The sequence below is a fragment of the Nomascus leucogenys genome, chromosome 1a (genome assembly GCF_006542625.1).
Source record: "Nomascus leucogenys isolate Asia chromosome 1a, Asia_NLE_v1, whole genome shotgun sequence".
Taxonomy (NCBI): Eukaryota; Metazoa; Chordata; class Mammalia; order Primates; family Hylobatidae; genus Nomascus; species Nomascus leucogenys.
The window spans coordinates 61,011,901-61,031,766 of NC_044381.1; the positions used below are offsets into that span (position 1 = coordinate 61,011,901).

The following is a 19,866-nucleotide window of genomic DNA, read 5'->3' on the forward strand; positions in this document are numbered from 1 at the left end:
TCCACATATTCAAGGAACACTTAAAATACAGTCTGCATTGTCCCTGTTCCCAAGTTCTCAATGCCTTATGGGATGCTGATGATTTCTTCCTGATTCTTTATCATGCTACCTTCCCAAACTAATATATAGTATCTCCACGTTCCTAGCTAGAGAACAGTTGATCTTCTAATTCTGTATCCCAGTTCATTTGCTAACTCCATTCTACCACAGGTAGCCTGCCTAAGCCTAGGAGCACTTTGAGTTCCAAAAGCCATAGGTTTAGTGTATGAATTATTCAAGTTTTGGCAGAATTTTAAAAATTTCTAGAGTCAAGCATTACGGTATAAATTCAACATGATGGAAAATTGGTTGATGGCTTTGAAGGTAATGAGACTCGAGTTTCACGCCTAACTCTACCACTCACCAGCAATGTGTCTCTGAGCAATTATTTAACATCCTCTAAGCCTCAGTTTACTGTAAAGTAGGAACAATAATACCACCTCACAGCATTGCTGATATGATCACATGGAATAATACAGGTAAAGCATTTTGTAGAGTTTCTGATACAAAATAAGCAGTACATTGAGAGGTAATATAATACAATATAATATGATTGGGAATCCACTAAGGTAGTCAGTCAACTACATGCCTCTTATTTACGGATAATCTTGAGCACCCTTCATCAGACTTTAAAGAAGTCTCCCATCGCTGTTCCGCTATCACTTACGAGTGAGCAATGATCACCTTAAAAATACAACTGTGAACACCATGCTGAGTTTATTGAACATTCCCTTACCCCGTCATGCCCTGAATCTAATTCTATTTCTTCCTGAATATTCTTTACTTGCTTTGCTGGTAAATAGTAAGAATGGTGTCAATGAAAACTGAAGATAAAGATATTCTGCATTGAACTGTTAAAGAAAACCCAAAGTTTACAAGAGGCCACATTTTGTATTAAATTAGAGCAGTTAAAATCCTTCCCAGGGACAAACTATTCTACTCCTCATGAACTCTTCTGAAACACTGAGAACTATGCTCTGAGAAGCCTTGGGAGATATTAACTTACATTACATTAACTTACATTGGCCTGGTAATCTGCTCCAAGCCAGCAATTTTTCCACCTCAGTTAATCTTCATAGGTTTGTTGTAATAACATTATGACCATAATTTTGTCTTGAAAAATATTCACAATCCCTTTAACCCAGCTTACTCAGATAGAGCCAGTACAGAATTCAGTACATTTAACATAACATTTTCGTCCAGAAGTGTACTTCATTGTCCTTATTATTCTCAGGCTACATAAACTTAGGAACCTCATTTCAATTCACAGATGCAATTTTTCATATGTTAAATACATGCATTACAATTGGTTGTGTCAAAATCCACCTAACTTTAGCATTCTATAGATCTCTGAATCTAATGCTGAAATCTGCAGAGTCTCTACAGAGGCTGTTGTAATAAAAGTGAATAGACTTTTTTAAAGCCCTCTACTGTGACTGAGCAATTCAACTCAGAGAAATTTATCGTAAGAAAATAATTTGTACATCCACTATGATTTATCTATGAAGATACTTATGTACATGGATATAATTAAACATCATCACAACACTTATTATCATAAGAATAATTAGGCAGTTCAACTTAAAGCAAATTAAAAACTAATTAGATTAATTATACCACATCCACATACAGAATATTATACAACCATTTAAAAGGTATGTTACAAAACAACAGTTAATAGCATTGGGAAATGATCACCGTTAGGTAAAACAAATAAAAGCAGGTAACCAGTCTACTACCTATCTGTTTACACACATACATATATACGTATACAAATGTACATATGTGTATATTTATAAAAATCTATGTTACTATATATAAATATGTAGTACTCGTTATCTAATACTATTTGATTCAACAATCCAAATAATCTCATTAGTGGCAGAGATTACCTATGATTTTTACTTTCATATTAGCTTTGTTATATTTTCCAAATTTTCTACAATAAACTGGCATTATTTTTGGAATTCAGAAGAAAAAAATCGTGTGCTTTGTGTGTGTGTGTATGCGCGCACGCATGCGCGTAGTAGAAACGACAATGTTTTTATCTTTTATTTCTGACAAAATTCTCAAGTATGTCCTCTGCCCATCTCAGGTTGTCCTTTCCTTCATGACAGGTACTTTCTGAAACCATATTATTGATTAGCAGGTCTAGAAGCATAGCAGAGAAACATTCTTATTAGCCTTTTCTGCTCGAAAACTGCCTCATTTTAGTGTTTTTTTTGTTTTGTTTTGTTTTTATCTATGCCTGGATTGCCCATACTGTCTATCTCTGGGGCCCTGTCTTACACTTGTCCCTCCACTGGGAATTCCTTCTTTTGTCTCTTGGAATCCTGATCATCCTTCAAGACTTAGTTCAAATGTCTCCTCCTCCATGTCTGCATTTCTACTGATGCACGCCTGTCTCTCTCTATCTCTGTCTCTCTCTCTCTCTCTCTCTCTCTCACACACACACACACATACACACTTTCTCTTCCAAAGGGCCATACAATTGATTTCTCTATTGATATTGGGAGCTTGCAAGAGAAAAGGGTGGTGAAGAGTATGAGGAACCGGAGAATGAATATCCCAAATGCAGATGGCGGTGGTTTCTCAACTCTAGCCAATTTCTCCCTAGTGGGAATACGGACTTAATGTTGCCAGCCTTTCAGGAAAAACAAGAAATCCATGTGTTTTTATGTAAAAGTTCTCATTTTAAAATATTAGCTCATAAAAAATGAAACAAAAACAAACACCACCACTGGGCATACCAAACAAAAATATCCATTAGCCAAATCTACTCTGCAGGCCAAATTTGCAACCTCTACGTAAGTCTACATCTTCTACATCCCTGTATTCCTTTATCACCTAGCCAGAGTTTGCTCATAATCGCTTGCACCTAGTAGGCCCTCACCCGTGTAAGCTACCCATCTGGTAAGTCAATGACAATGGGATCTACATCAAAGATTCGTCATCCGTCATTAATGTTTAAAAACTTGTTTTGATTCTGACAGAGCTTTTTTGAGCCTTCCAAAGGTAACATGGGAGAAAATTCCTTCTCTGTGATCTAAAACAGGAACTTGTCTTTTTTCCTGTACTTTCTACTAACCCAGGAACACTGTCAGCAGTCAATAAATAATAAATTACAGTCATTTAATTACAGCTTTTATGCATCCAGGTCATGTAATATTGACTTCATATTTGCAGTCAGATTTTCTGCCACTTAAGAAGAAAGCAGCCAAGGGATAAAAGGTAAGCACAAGCCAAGCAATGGTCTAAGGAAGAAATGGCAATTTTTATGTCTGCCTCAGAGGAGCTGAATCAGGCAAGGAAAATAGAAATGAAACCAAGCCAGCTGAATACCTCATAGCAAAGAATGGGAAAGCAACACAAGAGCATCCTGTATCTATAGCCATTACCTCACTGTGGTTCACTGAAGAGCATTACCTAACTGCTTTTGGCCAGTCCGAGGAGGCACTTTCAATGAGGATGGTGGAGATGACCTTATAAAAGGTACCATCTCAGAGTTAGACAGCCAGACAGATCTAGCCTGAAATCTTGAAAACAGTCCTAACTATTGGACTTATCCAGAGACTAGAGGGCAGAAGATAAAAGAGATAGAAAATCAGCTATAAAGGATATTCCCTCACTGGTGAGGAGAGAAGCATTACTGGCTCAATAACTCAAAAACATTACAAACACTGAGACTCCATGGGCACATGCTTCGAAGGAGGCAGAGTTCTGGCGATAGACAGTGCTGCCTTGATGGTGCAAAAATGAGGAGGTTCAACATTCAAACAGCCAGCCAACACATGGTGCCTGCTACATCACTCACATAGTTCAAATAAGAGAGGTCAGGGACTCTATTTTCATAGAGTATTCTTTCTAACAGAGGGAGATAGACTATGAGTACATTTTACAAGAGTAATGTCAAATAGATGCACATCTTATGAAGAAAACAGAACAGTATGTTGATATAAACAGTCCCTGATTAGCTACGTTAGAATAGGTGGTCAGAGAAGAGCTTTAAGGAGGTAACATAATAGCTGAGTCCTTAATGACAAGAAGAAACCAGCCATTCCTAGTTCTAGGGCAACAGCACCCCTTGAGGGAGAAACAGCAATTACAAAAGCAAGGACCATCTTGTGTTTGAGCATAAAAAGAAGCCCATGTTTGTGAACTTTACAAAGCAACAGCAAAAGTGGTAGCAAATGACTTGAGAGAGAAAGAAAAGAAGCAGATCATCCAGGGTACTGAAGGCCTAGAAAGGGATTTGGAAATCATTCTAAGTACTTGAGAAGCCACTGGAAGATTTTAAGCAAATGAGTACTACCAACCCCCCAGGTCATATTTTCCAGGATGACTGAAGCCAGTTTGACTGCAAAAGAGGACAGTGGAAACCAGGTTATGTGCTAGTCACAGAATGATGAGTGTGCTGTTGCCCTCAGACTTTGCTGGGGGACCTGAGGATGAGCATAGAAGGAAAGCTCGTGATAAAGTCAGCACCAGTGTGGTTCTGAGAAACCCGAGCCATTGTTTCAGGAAAAGAAGCCACCCCTGCCAGAATTCAGCTCCACCACTTGCCAGATGCATGACAGCAAACTAGGCCTTCCTTGAACCTTCTGCACCCTCTTGTGTGTGTCTCTGTCAAGCTCTTATTAGACTGTGAACTTTGTGAAGCAAGTACCATATTTATCAAATCCTTTTATTGCCCCCCCTCCCGCCATCTACTGTACAGTGACTGGCATACGATAGTATCCAGGAGTTTAGTAGAATTCAAAGGCGTAAATAGAATATGCAGTTGATATTAGCCATCTTTCCCTAATAACTTATAGGGAGAAGGTGGGCTACAGGGCCAAGATTTACTGAGTTCTACAATTCAACTAACAAGTTCGGGTCCATTGCTTTTGCTATCTTGTGCTAATTTTACTAGAATATTGTAAACCATGATACTCAAGTCTGACCTTCTCTGCATTATAAATGTACTCATTGGTCTTCATTTATTGGCACCTAAAAAGGTGATCCCATCCACTAAACTCTATGATGCCTTTCTCTTATATAGTGTGTATAGATGATGAATTACAAAGGAAAAACCTTATTAGAGCAAAATTAACATCATACTTACATATCCGTACTCCAAGTCCCAGCACCAGCAATAATTGCAAAACCTCACAAAACATGCCCTTAGAAAGTCCCCAATGAGGATTGTGACGTAGGTGGTCAGAACATCAGAGACTGTCAGCCGCACAAACTCCTGTTGAGATATTATCTCTGTTAAAACACACAGTTCTGTCTTCAAACGGTCCTAGTGTTGGTATTAAATCTGTCATGTTTCTAAAGAAGTATTGGCTTGAAGACTGCAATTAGTGGCAAAAGAAGAAAACAACTAGTTATATCAAGTAAATAAAAAATATTTCACCCCAACTTTATTACTTAAAAAATAATTATTTCCCATTTACTAAATCAAAAGTTTTCTTCTTACTGAGAAATTATATAAGCATGATACAAGAACCAAAAACAGGAAAATATTGGCCACACAGCAGTTTAAAATTTTATGTGGTGAATAGCACTACTTACAGACTTGAAAGATAAATGTGGAAAAAGTGCTTGCAACATATATGATAGAGGGTGAGTATTGCTAACACATTAAAAGATTTTACAAATCAGTATGAATATAGGTGGGCAATCCAATAAAGAAAGAAACCAGCAAAAGTCACAAATTAAAAATTCACAGAACATATACAAACAGTCCATTAAAACTGAAAAATACCTAAACCTCACATAATTAAAATACAAATGAAAAAAATGTGTTGTTGCCTCACAAAGTGATAAATGAAAATCCATGCTTCTTCATATTGGTGAGTGTGGTGAACTAGCACGAGCATAAACTGATGGGGAAGTTAAACTGGGCACAATGTTGGGAAGAAATTTGTTAAGATCCATCACATTTTAAAGTGTTTGGAGCTTGATCAAGAAAATCCACTTTTAGAAATGCCTATGACAGCAATATTCGCACACGTGCACAAATCTATACATACAATCATGAAAGTACTGCTTCTTCCAGATTAAAAATGGAAAAATTCAAATAGCTTGGGAAACTAATTAAATAAAACAAATTAAATATTTGCACAATGGTATATTGTAAGCTACTAAAACAAAATGCTATCATGATGCTGGATGCATAGCTATGTGAATATATTAGAAACCATTGAATTGTGCATTTTTAAAAATTTTTTATGTCTTCTTTTTTTATTTTAACTTCTGGGGTACATGTGCAGGTTCGTTACATAGGTAAACATGTGCCATGGTGGTTTGCTACACCTATCAACCCATCACCTAAGTATTAACTCCTGCAATCATTAGCTATTTTTCCTGATGTTCTCACTTCTCCCTTACCCCCCACCAGGCTCCAGTGTGTGTTGTTCCCCTCCCTGTGTCCATGTGTTCTCACTGTTCAGCTCTCACTTACGAGTGAGAACATGTGGTGTTTGGTTTTCTGTTCCTGTGTTAGTGTGCTGAGGATAATGGTTTTCAGCTCCATCCATGTCTCTGCAAAGGACGTGATCTCATTCCTTTTAATGGCTGCACAGTATTCTATGGTGTACATATAGCACATTTTCTTTATCCAGTCAATCATTGATAGGCATTTGGGTTGATTCCATGTCTCTGCTATTGTGAATAGTGCTGCAATGAACATACGTGGGCATGTACCTTTATAACAGAATAATTTATTTTCCTTTGGGTATGTACCCAGTAATGGGATTGCTTGGTCAAATGGTATTTCTGGTTCTAGGTCTTTAAGGAATTGCCACACTGTCTTCCACAATAGTTGAATTAATTTACATTCCCACTATCTGTGTAAAAGCCTTCCTATCTCTCTGCAGCCTCACCAGCATCTGTTGTTTCCTGACTTTTTAATAATCACCATTCTGACTGGTGTGAGATGGTATCCCGTTGTGGTTTTGATTCGCATTTCTCTAATGATCAGTGATGTTGAGTGTTTTTTCATATGGTTGTTGGCCGCATGAATCTCTTCTTTGAGAAGTGTCTGTTCATGTCCTTCATCCACTTTTTAATGGGGTTGTATTTTTTTTCTTGTAAATTTGTTGAAGTTCTTTGTAGACTCTGGATATTAGATCTTTGTCAAATGGATAGATTGCAAAAATGTTCTCCCATTCTGTAGGTTGTCTGTTCACTCTGATGATAGTTTCTTTTGCTGTGCAGAAGCTCTTTAGTTTAATTAGTTCTCATTTGTCAATTTTTGCTTTTGTTGCAATTGCTTTTGATGTTTTCGTCTTGAAATCTTTGCCCATGCCTGTGTCCTAAATGGAATTGCCTAGATTTTCTTCTATGGTTTTTATAGTTCTGGGTTTTATATTTAAGCCTTTAATCCATCCTGAGTTAATTTTTGTATAAGGTGTATAGACGGGATCCCATTTCAATTTTCTGCATAGGCTAGCCAGTTTTCTCAGCATCATTTATTAAATAGCAAATCCTTTCCCCATTGCTTGTTTTTGTCAAGCTTGTCAAAGATCAGATGACTGTAGGTGTGTGATCTTATTTCTGTGTTCTCTATTCTGTTCCACTGGTCTGTCTGCCTGTTTTTGCACCAGTACTATGCTGTTTTGATTACTATAGCCTTGTAGTATGGTTTGAAGTCAGGTAGTGTGATGCCTCCTGTTTTGTTCTATTTGCTTGGGAGTTTCTCAGTTATAAGGACTCTTTTTTGGTTGCATATGAATTTAAAATTTTTTTTCTAATTTTGTGAAGAATGTCAATGGTGGTTTAATGGAAATAGCATTGAATCTATAAATTATTTTGGGCAGTATGGCCGTTTTCACCATATTGATTTTTCCTATCCATGAGCATGGAATGTTTTACCATATGTTTGTGTCTTCTCTGATTTCATTGAGCAGTGGTTTGTAGTTCTCCTTGAAGAGTTCCTTCAAGTGTGTCCCAGAGATTCTGGTACATGGTCTCTTTATTCTCATTAGTTTCAAGGAACATCTTGATTTCTGCCTTCATTCCACTATTTACTCAGGAGTCGTTCAGGAGCGAATTGTTCAATTTCCATGTAGTTGTGTGGTTTTGAGTGAGTTTCTTAATTTTGATTTCTAATCTAATTGTTCTGTTGTCTGAGATACTGTTTGTTATGATTTCAGTCATTTTGCATTTGCTGAGGAGTGTTTTACTTCCAATTATATAATCACACAATGCCCAGCAATTTCCATACACTCAATAAATAAAAAATGAATGAATGATAGTATTCCTGTGTTTATTTTTGGACATAATTTTTCTCCTTCCTACTCTTTGTCTCCTTTCCTTTCCTAAGGCAGTTCTTTGTATGTATGTATGTATGTATGTATGTATGTATGTATGTATGTATTTAGAGACAGGGGTCTTGCTATGTTGCCCAGGCTGACCTGGAACTCCTGGACTCAAGCAATCCTCCTGTCTCAGCCACCTGAGTAGCTGGGACTACAGACACATGCCTCCATGCCCACCCTTTCCAGGCAATGTTGAGCTCAGATTCTAATAACTAGTATCAATTAGAGGAAGGCTATGAGGAATATTTTTAGGTTTCTACTGCCAGGTCTAGAAGGCTTCCTCAGGTAAGAAAACATTTCAGAATGGTTTGGAAGTCCTCCACATCCTCTTAAGCATCCTCATCCCAAAGGTTGAAATTCTATTCCTTCCCAAGCAGTGACCTAACTTTCACATAAAATATCTGAAGAGGATTCAAACATTGTATTAAAAATGTTAAATGTTTATTCATATACCATAGGAAAAATATATTTTAAAAGAAAAGGAATCCAAACAATGCCAATCTCAAGGATATCATCCTAGTTCCTTGTGTGCTTGTCAGGATGGGGAGCACAGCCCCCACACAGGCCTCCTGCTAAACTCCACACTCCACACCTAAAAACTTTGCACACATGACGTTAGTTAAAATGCCTGGGCAGCTTTGATCAATAAAGCTAAAGAAATAATTTATTAATAGGTGAAGGGAAAACAACAGGCAAGGAACATCATAAAGGGCCACCAAATATAGACATTGCAAGCAGGAGTTTGGGGAGTGTGTGTTGATGCTAACTGGGGGACAATTTAGCACCATGAACAAAGACACAAACTCTGTAAGCAGACTATGTAGGCTAAACTGGGGCTCCTGTCATTGACTTTCTCAGAGATCTTGAGCAAATTACCTAAGGCTCAGTCTTCTCATCTATAAAATGGAAATAATAATATAACATATCTCAGAATGAAACGTAAAAATTTGAGGAGGAAATACTTGGCACATTAGCCATTTTATCTTCAGCTGTTGCTTTCTCCCCTTCCCCAAAGTGGAGACCTCAGGATATAGCTTCAAAGAAGAATGGCTCTGCTGCCCACCTATCAAATCCATTGGGGATGAAACTAAATGATTGCTTGGGAATCTGCAGAAGTAAAGGAGCAATCACATTATCCTACATTCAAAACAATAAGTGTTTTGAGTTTCACAGCGTCCTTGGAGAAAATCAAAGCAGAGGGTATCCATGGAGGAGAAGAGGAAACATCTGTAATGCTCTCACAGAACAATGAATGAGGGTGTATATCTAACATTACATGCAAAGCAGCTGCCTTTACTATTTTTGGAGGCGTATTTTTCAAGCAATTAAAGAATAGAAATTTTAGATGCATGGATACAGATATTGATCTCTTAAAGGCCAGACCTTGCCAGCACTCAGATTTGTTATGTCCTATATGTTCTTTTTGCTCCCAGAGATTCCATCTGCCTAATCAACATTCCAGTCAGAACCGCAACCCCTTTTCCCTTGGCCCGCTTCTGCAGACTTTCCCACTAGAGCTTAATGCTTCCTTGGAGAAAGGAAGGTGAAAGATAAGGGGGAAATCCAACTAAAATGGCAGTAAGAAAATACGATGAAGCAAGGAAAATCACTACAGACAGGTTTAAAAAAAAAAAAAGACAAGCAGCATAATCCACGGGCTTCCAGGGTGGAAGATTAACTAAATGGTATTTCTTTTCTTTTAAGTCAGTATGTGTGGGACTATCACAGAACCGTCTGCATCTGAAACATGAATATTCTCCTAGATTGCATTCGCATTCCTATCTAATTAATTCATTCCTTCACTCCAGAAGTGGCCAGCCCAGATCCAACTCTTTACAGCTAATTCTATTAATCCCATTCAACAGGTGTTTTTGCTTGTTAAAGTGCAGGTTTCTTAGCTTTCAGGCCAACCTGTGTTCTAGGATGTGCAGAAGACAAGGTCTCAAATTCCTTCAGTTTCTAAAACTGTACTTCCTATATTTTCCTTTCTTGAATCGTATGCTGAAGATTTAGGGAGCAGCTTAGTTGTGATAAAACAGACTCGTGTTAAGCACCACAACCAGACTTCACTTCAAAGAGCCGTGGAACAGGGAGACCCAAGTACCATTGTGTACTCATTTCCTATTGTTGCTGTAACAAATTGCCATAAATGTAGTGGCTTAAAACAATGCAAATTTATCTTCTTACAGTTCTGGAAGTCTGAAGTCTAAAATCAAAGTGCAGACTTGGGAAGAGAATATGTTTCCTTTCTTTTTCAGTTTCTGAGGCCACCTGCATTCCTTGGCTCTTAATCTCCTTCCTCCATCTTTAAAGCACATCATTCCAACCTCTGGTTCTGCTGTTACATCTCAATTTTCTGATTTTTTCCCTTTATCTCCTGCTTATAAAGATCCTTATGATTTCATTAAGTCTGCTCACATAATCCACAATAATTCTTTCAAGCTGAGATCTTTAACTGAATTTCATCTGCAAAGTCCATTTTGCCATGTAACATATTTATCGTTCCAGAGATTAGAATGTGGACTGCTTTAGAGGGCCATTATTTTGTCTACCACATCCTGAATCACAAGCACTCCTGTATTAAGTGCAGACGACTTTGAATTTGTTTATTATTTCATATGTAATATGTTCCTGTAAGTTGTATGAAATGTGCATGTCTGAAAATCAAATTAATAGCATATAACATGAAAGGGGGGATTTATCTGGTTCCTGAAAGCTTAACAAATAAAATAAAATAGAATTTTCAATTATACCATAATTTTTGTACTCAATCATAAATGATACATGTCTAGCATTATACACATTTACCTTATTTTTTTCTTTCACAGTTGAAATCTTGATTGGCTTAAGTTTGATGAGCATCTGATTGAGGCCTAAGATATATTTTTACATATTTGTTTAAATTATATGAATTTTATAAGACTAATGCTAGTCCTTCAATTTTTATGTTATCTTACAAAAAAATGCAGTAAAAAATTGTTCAAATAAATTTCACAAACATTACATTTAGTGCTAAACTCAACTGTTGTCTAACATACAGAAGCTTTATGACAAAAGCTGTTCTCAATGATAATCTGAAGCCCCAAAATCAATTTATGGACTGCGCATTAGGAATATCAATTCTAACTAAATAAAATCATAAAAGCTTTTCAAAATATAAATTGGATTTGTATAAAAATATGAGATCTGAAGTAGATTTTTCTTGGGTTTTGTTTGGTTTTCTTTGTCTTGGTTTCCCTTAAGGGATAGAAAGCCATATGAAACATTATTTCTTTTCTCTGGTAAAGTATGGCTAGTCTTGGGCTGGCGTTATTTACAAAATCATCATGAAAACAAATAACTTAAAATAGTATTTTATTTCTTTTAAGGGAAAATTATTTAACAAAAATTGACATTATTAAACTTTCTTAGTGTGTACTCCCCAAATTATCTATTTAAAAAAACTTTTAGGTTTAGTAGTACATGTGAAGCTTTGTTACATAGGTAAATTTGTGTCATGGGAGTTTGTTGTACAGATTATTTTATCACCCAGGTATTAAACCCAGTACCCAATAGTTATCTTTTCTGCTGCTCTTCTCCCTCCTCTCACCCTCCACCCTCAAGTAAACCCCAGTATCTATTGTTTCCTTCTTTGTGTTCATGAGTTATCATAATTTAGCTCCCATATAAATAAGAACATGCAGTATTTGGTGTTCCTACATGAGTTTGCTAAGGATAATAGATCCATTTTTCTGCAACAGACATGATCTCATTCTTTTTTATGGCTGCATAATATTCCATAGTGTGTGTGTGTGTGTGTGTGTGTGTGTGTGTGTGTGTGTGTATACACCACATTTTCCCTATCCAATCTGTCATTGATGGACATTTAGGTTGATTCCATGTATTTGCTATTGTGAATAGTGCTGCAATGAACATTCGCATGCCTGTCTCTTTATGATTTATATTCCTCTGGGTATATACCCAGTAATGGGATGGCTGGGTTGAATAGTTCTGCTTTTAGCTCTTTGAGGAATCGCCATACTGCTTTCCACAATGGTTGAACTAATTTACATTCCCACTAACAGTGTATAAACATTCCTTTTTCTCTGTGACCTTGCCAGCATATTATTTTTTCACTTTTTACTACTAATCACTCTGACTGGTGAGAGATGGTATCCCATTATGGTTTTGATTTGCATTTCTCTAATGATCAGTGATATGAAGTTTTATTTCATATGCTTGTTTGCCGCATATATGTCTTCTTTTGAGAAGTGTCTGTTTATGTCCTTTGCCCACTTTTTAATGGGATCCAGTTTTTTTCTTGTAAATTTGTTTAAGTTCCTTGTAGACTCTGCATGTTAGACCTTTGTCAGATGGATGGATTGCAAAAATGTTCTCCCATTCTGTAGGTTGTCTGTTCACTCTGATGATAGTTTCTTTTGCTGTACTGGAGCTCTATAGTTTAGTTAGATTCCATTTGTTAATTTTTGCTTGGGTTGCAATTGCTTCTGGCATTTTTGTCATGAAATCTTTGCTCGTGCCTATGTCCTGAATGATATTGCCTAGATTTTCTCCTTGGGTTTTTATAATTTTGGGCTTTACATTTAAGTCTTTAATCCATCTTGAGTTAATTTTTATACATGGTGTAAAGAAGAGATCCAGTTTCAATTTTCTGCATATGGCTACCAGTTCTCCCAGTAACATTTATTAAATAGGGAATATTATCCCCATTGCTTGTTTTTGTCAGATTGTCAAAGATCAGATGTTGTAGTTGTGTGGTTTTATTTCTGAGTTATCTATTCTGTTCCATTGGTCTATGTGTCTGTTCTTGTACCAGTATCATGCTGTTTTGAGTACTGTGGCCCTGTAGTATAGTTTGAAGTCAGGTAGTGTGATTCCTCCAGCTTTATTCTTTTTTCTTTGGATTGTCTTGGCTATATGAGCTCTTTTTTGGTTCCATAGGAATTTTAAAATAGTTTTTTTCTAATTCTGTGAAGAATTTCAGTTGTGGTTTAATGGGAATAGCATTGAATTTATAATTACTTTGGGCAGTATGGCCATTTTAACAAAATTGATTCTTCTCATCTATGAGCATTGAATGTTTTCCCATTTGTGTGTGTCCTCTCTGATTTCCTTGAGCAGTGGTTTGTAGTTCTCCATGAAGAGGTCCTTCTCTTCCCTTATTAGCTGCATTCTTAAGTATTTTATTATCTTTGTAGCAATTGTAGATGTGAGTTCATTCATGATTTGGCTCTCTGCTTGCCTGTTGGTGGTGTATAAGAATGCTAGCAATTTTGCACATTAATATCATATCCTGAGACTGCTGAAGTTGCTTATCAGCTTAAGAAGCTTTTGGGCCAAAGCAATGGGGTTTTCTAGGTATAGGATAATGTCATCTGCAAACAAAGATAATTTGACTCCCTCTTTTCCTATTTTGATACCCTTCATTTCTTTCTCTTGCCTGATTGCCCTGGCCAGAACTTCAAATACTATGTTGAATAGGAGTGGTGAGAGAGGGCATCCTTGTCTTGTGCTGGTTTTCAAGGGGAATGCTTTCAGCTTTTGTCCGTTCATTATGATTTTGGCTGTGGGTTTGTCATAGAAGGCTCTTATTATTTTGAGGTATGTTCCTTCAATACCTAGTTTATTGAGAATTTTTAACATGAACGGGTGTTGAATTTTATTGAAAGCTTTTTCTGCATCAATGGAGATAATTATGTGGTTTTTCTCTTTATTTCTGTTTATGTGATGAATCACATTTATTGTTTTGCATATGTTGAACCAACCTTCCATCCCAAGGATGACGCCTACCTGATTGTGGTGGATGAGCCATTTGATGTGCTGCTGAATTTGGTTTGCAAGTATTTTTTTGAAGATTTTTGAATTGATGATCCTCATGCTATTGGCCTGAAGATTTCTTTTTTTGTTGTGTCTCTGCCAGGTTTTGGTAGCAGAATGATACTGGCCTCATAGGATGAACTGGGGAGAAGTTCCTCCTCCTCCTCAATTTTGTGAAATTGCTTCAGTAGGAATGTTACCAGTTCTTCTTTGTACATCTGGTAGAATTCAGCTGTGAATTCATCAGGGCCTGGGCTATAATTGGGTGGTGGTAGCCTATGTCTCTTTGTAGGTCTCTGAGAACTTGCTTTATGAATCTGGGTACTCTTGTACTGAGTGCATATATATTTAGGATAGTTAGGTCTTCTTGTTGCATTGAACCCTTTACCATTATGTAATGCCCTTCTTTGCCTTTTTTCATCTTTGTTGGTTTGAAGTGTGTTTGTGTGTGCGTGTGTGTGTGTTTAGTTTTTTGCATTTTTTTTTTGAAATTGGGAATTTCAATTTCAATAACCCCTGTTTTTTTCTGTTTTCTCTTGGTTGGTAGATTTTCTTCCATCCCTTTATTTTTAGCGTGTGGGTGTTATTAAGCATGAGATGGGTCTCTTGAAGACAGCATACCATTGCGTCTTGCTTTTTTTTATCCAGCTTGCTACTCTGTGCCTTTTAAATGGAGCATTTAGCCCATTTACATTCAAGATTAGTATTGATATGTGTGGATTTAATCCTGTCATTGTGTTGTTCACTGATTATTATGCTGGTTTGTTTGTATGGTTGCTTTACGGTGTCACTGGTCTGTGTATTTAAGTGTGCTTTTGTATTAGCTGGTAATAGTCTTTCCTTACTCCATTTAGTGCTCCTTTCAAGATGTCTTGTAAGGCAGGTCTGGTGGTAACAAACTCCCTCAACATTTGCTTGCCCAAAAAGCATCTTATTTCTCCTTTGCTTAGGAAGCTTAGTTTGGCCTGATATGAAATTCTTGGTTGAAGATTTTTTTCTTTAAGAATGTTGAATATAGGCCCCTGACCACTTCTGTCTTGTAGGGTTTCAGCTGAGACATCTGCTGTTAGCCTAATGGTGTTCTCTCTGTAGGTGAACTGCCCTTTCTCTCTGGCTGCCTTTAAAATTTTTTCATTTTGACCTGAGAAAACCTGACAATTATGTGTTTGGGGGATGATCTTCTTGTGTAGAATGTTGCAGGAATTCTCTGTATTTCCTAAATTTGACTGTTAGCAAGGACTGGTAGCAAATTTGCCTCTCTAGTAAGGTTGGGGAAGTTTTCATGGACAATATCCTAAAATATGTTTTCCAAGTTGTTTGCTTTCTCCCCATCCCTTTCAGGGATGCCAGTGATTCATAGATTTGGCATTTACATAATCCCATACTTCTTGGGGGTTTTGTTCTTCCCATTTTATTCTTTTTCCTTTATTTTTATCTGACTGTCTTATTTCAGAGAGCCAGTCTTCAAGTTCTAAGATTCTTTCTTCAGCTTGGTTTTTTCTACTGTTAATACTTGTGATTGCATTGTGAAATTCCTGTATTGTGTTATTCAGCCTTATGAGACCTATTAGCTTCTTTTTTATAACAGCTACTTTGTCATTCAGTTCCAGTGTCATGTTATTGTGATTCTTATTTTTCTTGGATTGGGTTTTGCCATTCTTCTGAATCTCAATGATCTTCATTCCTCTCCATAGTCTGAATTCTATTTCTGTCATTTTGGCTAGCTCAGCCTCATTAAGAACTCTTGTTGGAGAACTGGTGTGGTTGTTTGGAGGACATACAACACTCTGGTCATTTGAGTTACCAGAGTTCTTTCATTGGTTTTTTCTCATCTCAGTGTGTAGGTGTTCCTTTAAGTGCAATGTAGATTGAATATAGTCAATAGACATCTTTCCTGGAAGTTTTCACTGGGCCAAGGCTTTGTGCAGGGTCTTTATTTGAAGCTGACTACTTGTCTTTGGTTTCAGAGGAGGGTATGTTAGTGAGATATTTTTGGTGTTGATGCTTTGGGGAACGTGATCCAGTAGGTGGCACTTAGGTACATTAGACAGTTGGTAGACTCTTGCTTGGTTGTGTGGCTCCCTTGTGTTGCCTCACAGTTGCAGCCACGTTCCCTCTCAATGCTCTGAAAGTGTAGATTTCTTTCCCCATTGAGAGCTGGCTGTAGATTACGGCTTGGCACTCCTGGGCTGCCCCTTCAGCTCTGGGGCAATCTCAGCGTTATGTTTCTTCTCCAACTTGGCAGCAGCAGAGGAAGATACCTTAGCATAGTTATGGCCAAGGGTCTTTTGCTTATCTCCTGGGGGCTCCACCCCATTGAGATGCAGGTCAGCAATTTCTCCTTACAATTAGCCCAGGATGGATGGTCTATGTTGTGAGTCCAAGCTGGGGGTTCCCTGTCTGGTGACAAGCAGGGGGTGTGGGTAGTTAGGACCTGTGAGAGACAGACTGGCCTTCTCTCCTGGAGTCAACTGCAGCTTACTGGAGGTATGGATGAGGCACTTAGGGTCTTTGTTCCTTTGTTAGTCCAAGGGTAGCAAGGGCAGTTCTACTGCAGAGGTAGTGGCAGAGAGGCTTTCAGTTGCCCCTGGGGATCCTGTCCAGGGAGTTACAGAGCTGCTACTTGATCGATAATTCTGGCAGAGAGTAGCTGGAGGCCTAGGCCTGGAGGATGTGTCTGGCGAGCAGATATGGGGATGGGCACCCATGTAAAATCTCGTCACTTTTTCATAGGGCTGCTGCAGTATACTGGGACTCCACATCCGTCCCTGGTCACCTCAGATGTTTTATTATCTGGAGGTAGCAACAGTGAAGGCTGTGAAACAGCAAAGATGGCAGCCTGCCCCCCCTTCTGGAAGCTCCAACCCAGAAATGTGCAGACCCGTTGCTGGCCCAAACGCACCTGTAGGAGGTGGTTGGAGACCCCAGTTAGGAGGTCCTACCCAGTGAGGAGGAAAGGGATTGGAGACCCATTTGAAAAAGCAGTCTGGCCACATTTTCATAGAGCAGCTATGCTGTGCTCGGGATCTGCTTCAGCCACTGGTTGGCTTGGACTCTCTGAAGCCTAAACAATGGAATGGCCAAGTCAACCAAACAGCAAAGATGATGGCCTACACTTTCGCCCAGGAGCTCTGTCTCAGGGAGGTGCAACACTTCTACCAGTGACTGGCTGGAGTTCCAAGCCAGTGGGTTTCATTCTGTGAGATGCTGTGAAGTGGGGCCTGCAGACTGGATTCAGCCCCTTTTCTAAGGGGTGTGGTTGGGGGATCTAACCTCCTGCTTTGCCAGAGGTATAGCTACTTTTGACTGGAAGCCCGAAAAGGAAAAGCCCAGGTATCTAAGTCTCCCGGGTCTCTGCATGTGTTTAAGTGGCTGCTCTGCTGAGACTCCACATAGCTCTGTGTGTCGGACTGAAGACCCTGGTGGAGTGGGTTCATGAGGGGATCTCCTGACAAAAGGGTTCCAAAGATCCATGGGAGAAGTGTGGGTTCCCAAGGTCGTGCATTCACTCACAGCTTCCCTGGGCATAGGAGGATCCCTTTGCTTCATATCACTACCAGGTGGGCTGTCACCCTGCCTTGCTTTTCTCTGCTCTCCATGGGTCAAGTTGTTTCCTTGATTAGATCCAATGCATGTACCTGGATGTTTCAGTTGAAGGTGCTATATTTACTCAACCCTTCTATTCCTCTCCATGAGAGCCATGCATACTAGCTGCTTCTAGTCGGCTGTCTTGGCCAGCCCCTAAGACTCTATTTTTGTTTGTTTGTTTGTTTGTTTGTTTTGTTTTGTTTTGTTTTGTTTTGTTTTGTTTTACAGCAAACAAGTAACACTAAATAGAGTTCCATTTAAATATTTGCTTTGGCCTGTAACTAAATCTCGTGCTTTATTATAACACAGATAGTAAACATCTCTTTGCACCATTTTCAACTCTCCTTCCTTTATATACAACTATAAATGGGGTATTTACCTCAAGGGATAGATTTGCAAACAGTGTGAGATAATATACATGAAATTCAGAGCCAGCACACAGTCAACATTCAGCAAATCTTCACTATTTTTACTAATAAGCAATTTTTAAAAAGCCAATCTTATGGAAGATATATTGACTCTCTTTTTTTAATCTACTAATTGCCATACACTTCTGTTGGTGGCATTACCTGTCCCACCATTGTTTCCCAGCAAGGTCCTCGAGGTACATCTGCAGGGTGAACAAAAAAGGGTGGTCCAGTGCTATTTTCAGAGAATGATGCATTGTAGGCCTTGATCATATTGGCTTCCCAAAGGGTAATATTGGCCTTTACTAGCTTCTCTTCTTCAATCTAGAAAGCAAAAAGATAGAAACTAAAATGAAGACAACAGAGATTTCAAAGGCATTTCTGGCAAACTTGAGACTGGGAATTGAACAACACTCTTACAGCAAGGACAATCCAGAAACAAGGCTTACCTTGTTGTTAATCTCATCCATTAATGCAAGAATAAATACGTATAAATTGCCTAAAAGAAGAGCAAAAATGCGTCCCAGTAGCCATTTCAAAGCGATGAGAGGATGGTAGTCTTCTAATTCGGCAAATAAGTCAAACAATGTTGGACAGAACATCCCTAGGAGGGACATAACCATGTTCATCTACAAGGAGGCACAAGGGAGAAACTAGATTAATGGTGTTTAAAGTTATTATTGCTCTTTGCCAGAATTTTGGAAGATTCTGAGCTAGGCTTCTTTGATCTTTTTTAAGACTAAAAATGATTATTTTATGCACGTTTAGAATTTGATCTCAATAAAATGACAAGGACAATATTCAATTCACATTCTCAAGATAGGCATGTGACTGAGTGTGTGTATGTGCCAGTAGTAACAGTCTGTTTCCTGGTATAGTGAGGGCGGCAATTTACATCAGTCTCTACACAGAGAACACATATTGTTCTATGTGGTAACTGATTCTGATATGGTGATGCACTTCACAACAAGATTTCCAAATGAAATGGAAAATGATCTGCTTGAGAAGGAGGTTCAAACTGAAAATTCTAATCTGACAATCATCAGCATATGGGCTAGTTTAATCAGTTAGAATGGATGAATTCCCTGAGATGGGCCTAGGCCTAAATATTGAATTTTGGCAAACGTAAACTTTTAAGGCCAGAAACATAAACACATAAAATGAGTTTTATTAAAGGAAACAGAAGACACTCAGAGAAATAAATGGAGAACACATGACATAATGTTATGGAAGCCAACGTAGAAAAGTTTCAAAAGTGAAGGAATGGGCTATAATTTCAGAGACAAGAGAATAATGCAGGGGTGGGGAGAGTGGGGAGAGAGAAAGAAGAAGGAATAGAAACATGAAAAGTAGGAAACATGTGCTTCTTATTTCCTGGATGTTTGGCAACATTATGATGATATTATTTGGCTAAAGGAAGTAAATAAAAAGAATCCAAAACATGTACTACTTTTCTAATGGGGAAATACCGATTTTAGGTAACTCTGGTGACTATCTCCTTTCCCAAATACCCGGCTCAAACTGTCACCACTAAACATTTCCTATTTTCTCCTGTGGACTTCGTGGTGTGAATAATTATAATAACTACCAGACTATATTTAGAAAACAATTGCTATTAGATTTTTGTCATTTTTATTAAAACATTATATAAGTATGACCAACAGGATCCAAATCTCAGCATGACATAATACAAAATCAGCATGCTATAA

The 19,866-nt window shown here is 38.1% G+C and overlaps 1 protein-coding gene across 1 annotated transcript in view; it reads right to left on the reverse strand.

Annotated features, from left to right (window-relative positions):
• TMC1 (transmembrane channel like 1) overlaps window positions 1–19,866 on the reverse strand; it is a 154,204-nt gene that overhangs the window by 30,339 nt on the left and 103,999 nt on the right. Inside the window, exons 12-14 of the mRNA XM_030814125.1 lie at window positions 18,607–18,786; window positions 18,320–18,481; window positions 5,144–5,272 (exon numbers count right to left, since the gene is read on the reverse strand). Of these exons, the coding sequence (XP_030669985.1) occupies window positions 5,144–5,272; window positions 18,320–18,481; window positions 18,607–18,786 (471 nt within the window). The remainder of the gene's footprint in view (window positions 1–5,143; window positions 5,273–18,319; window positions 18,482–18,606; window positions 18,787–19,866) is intronic.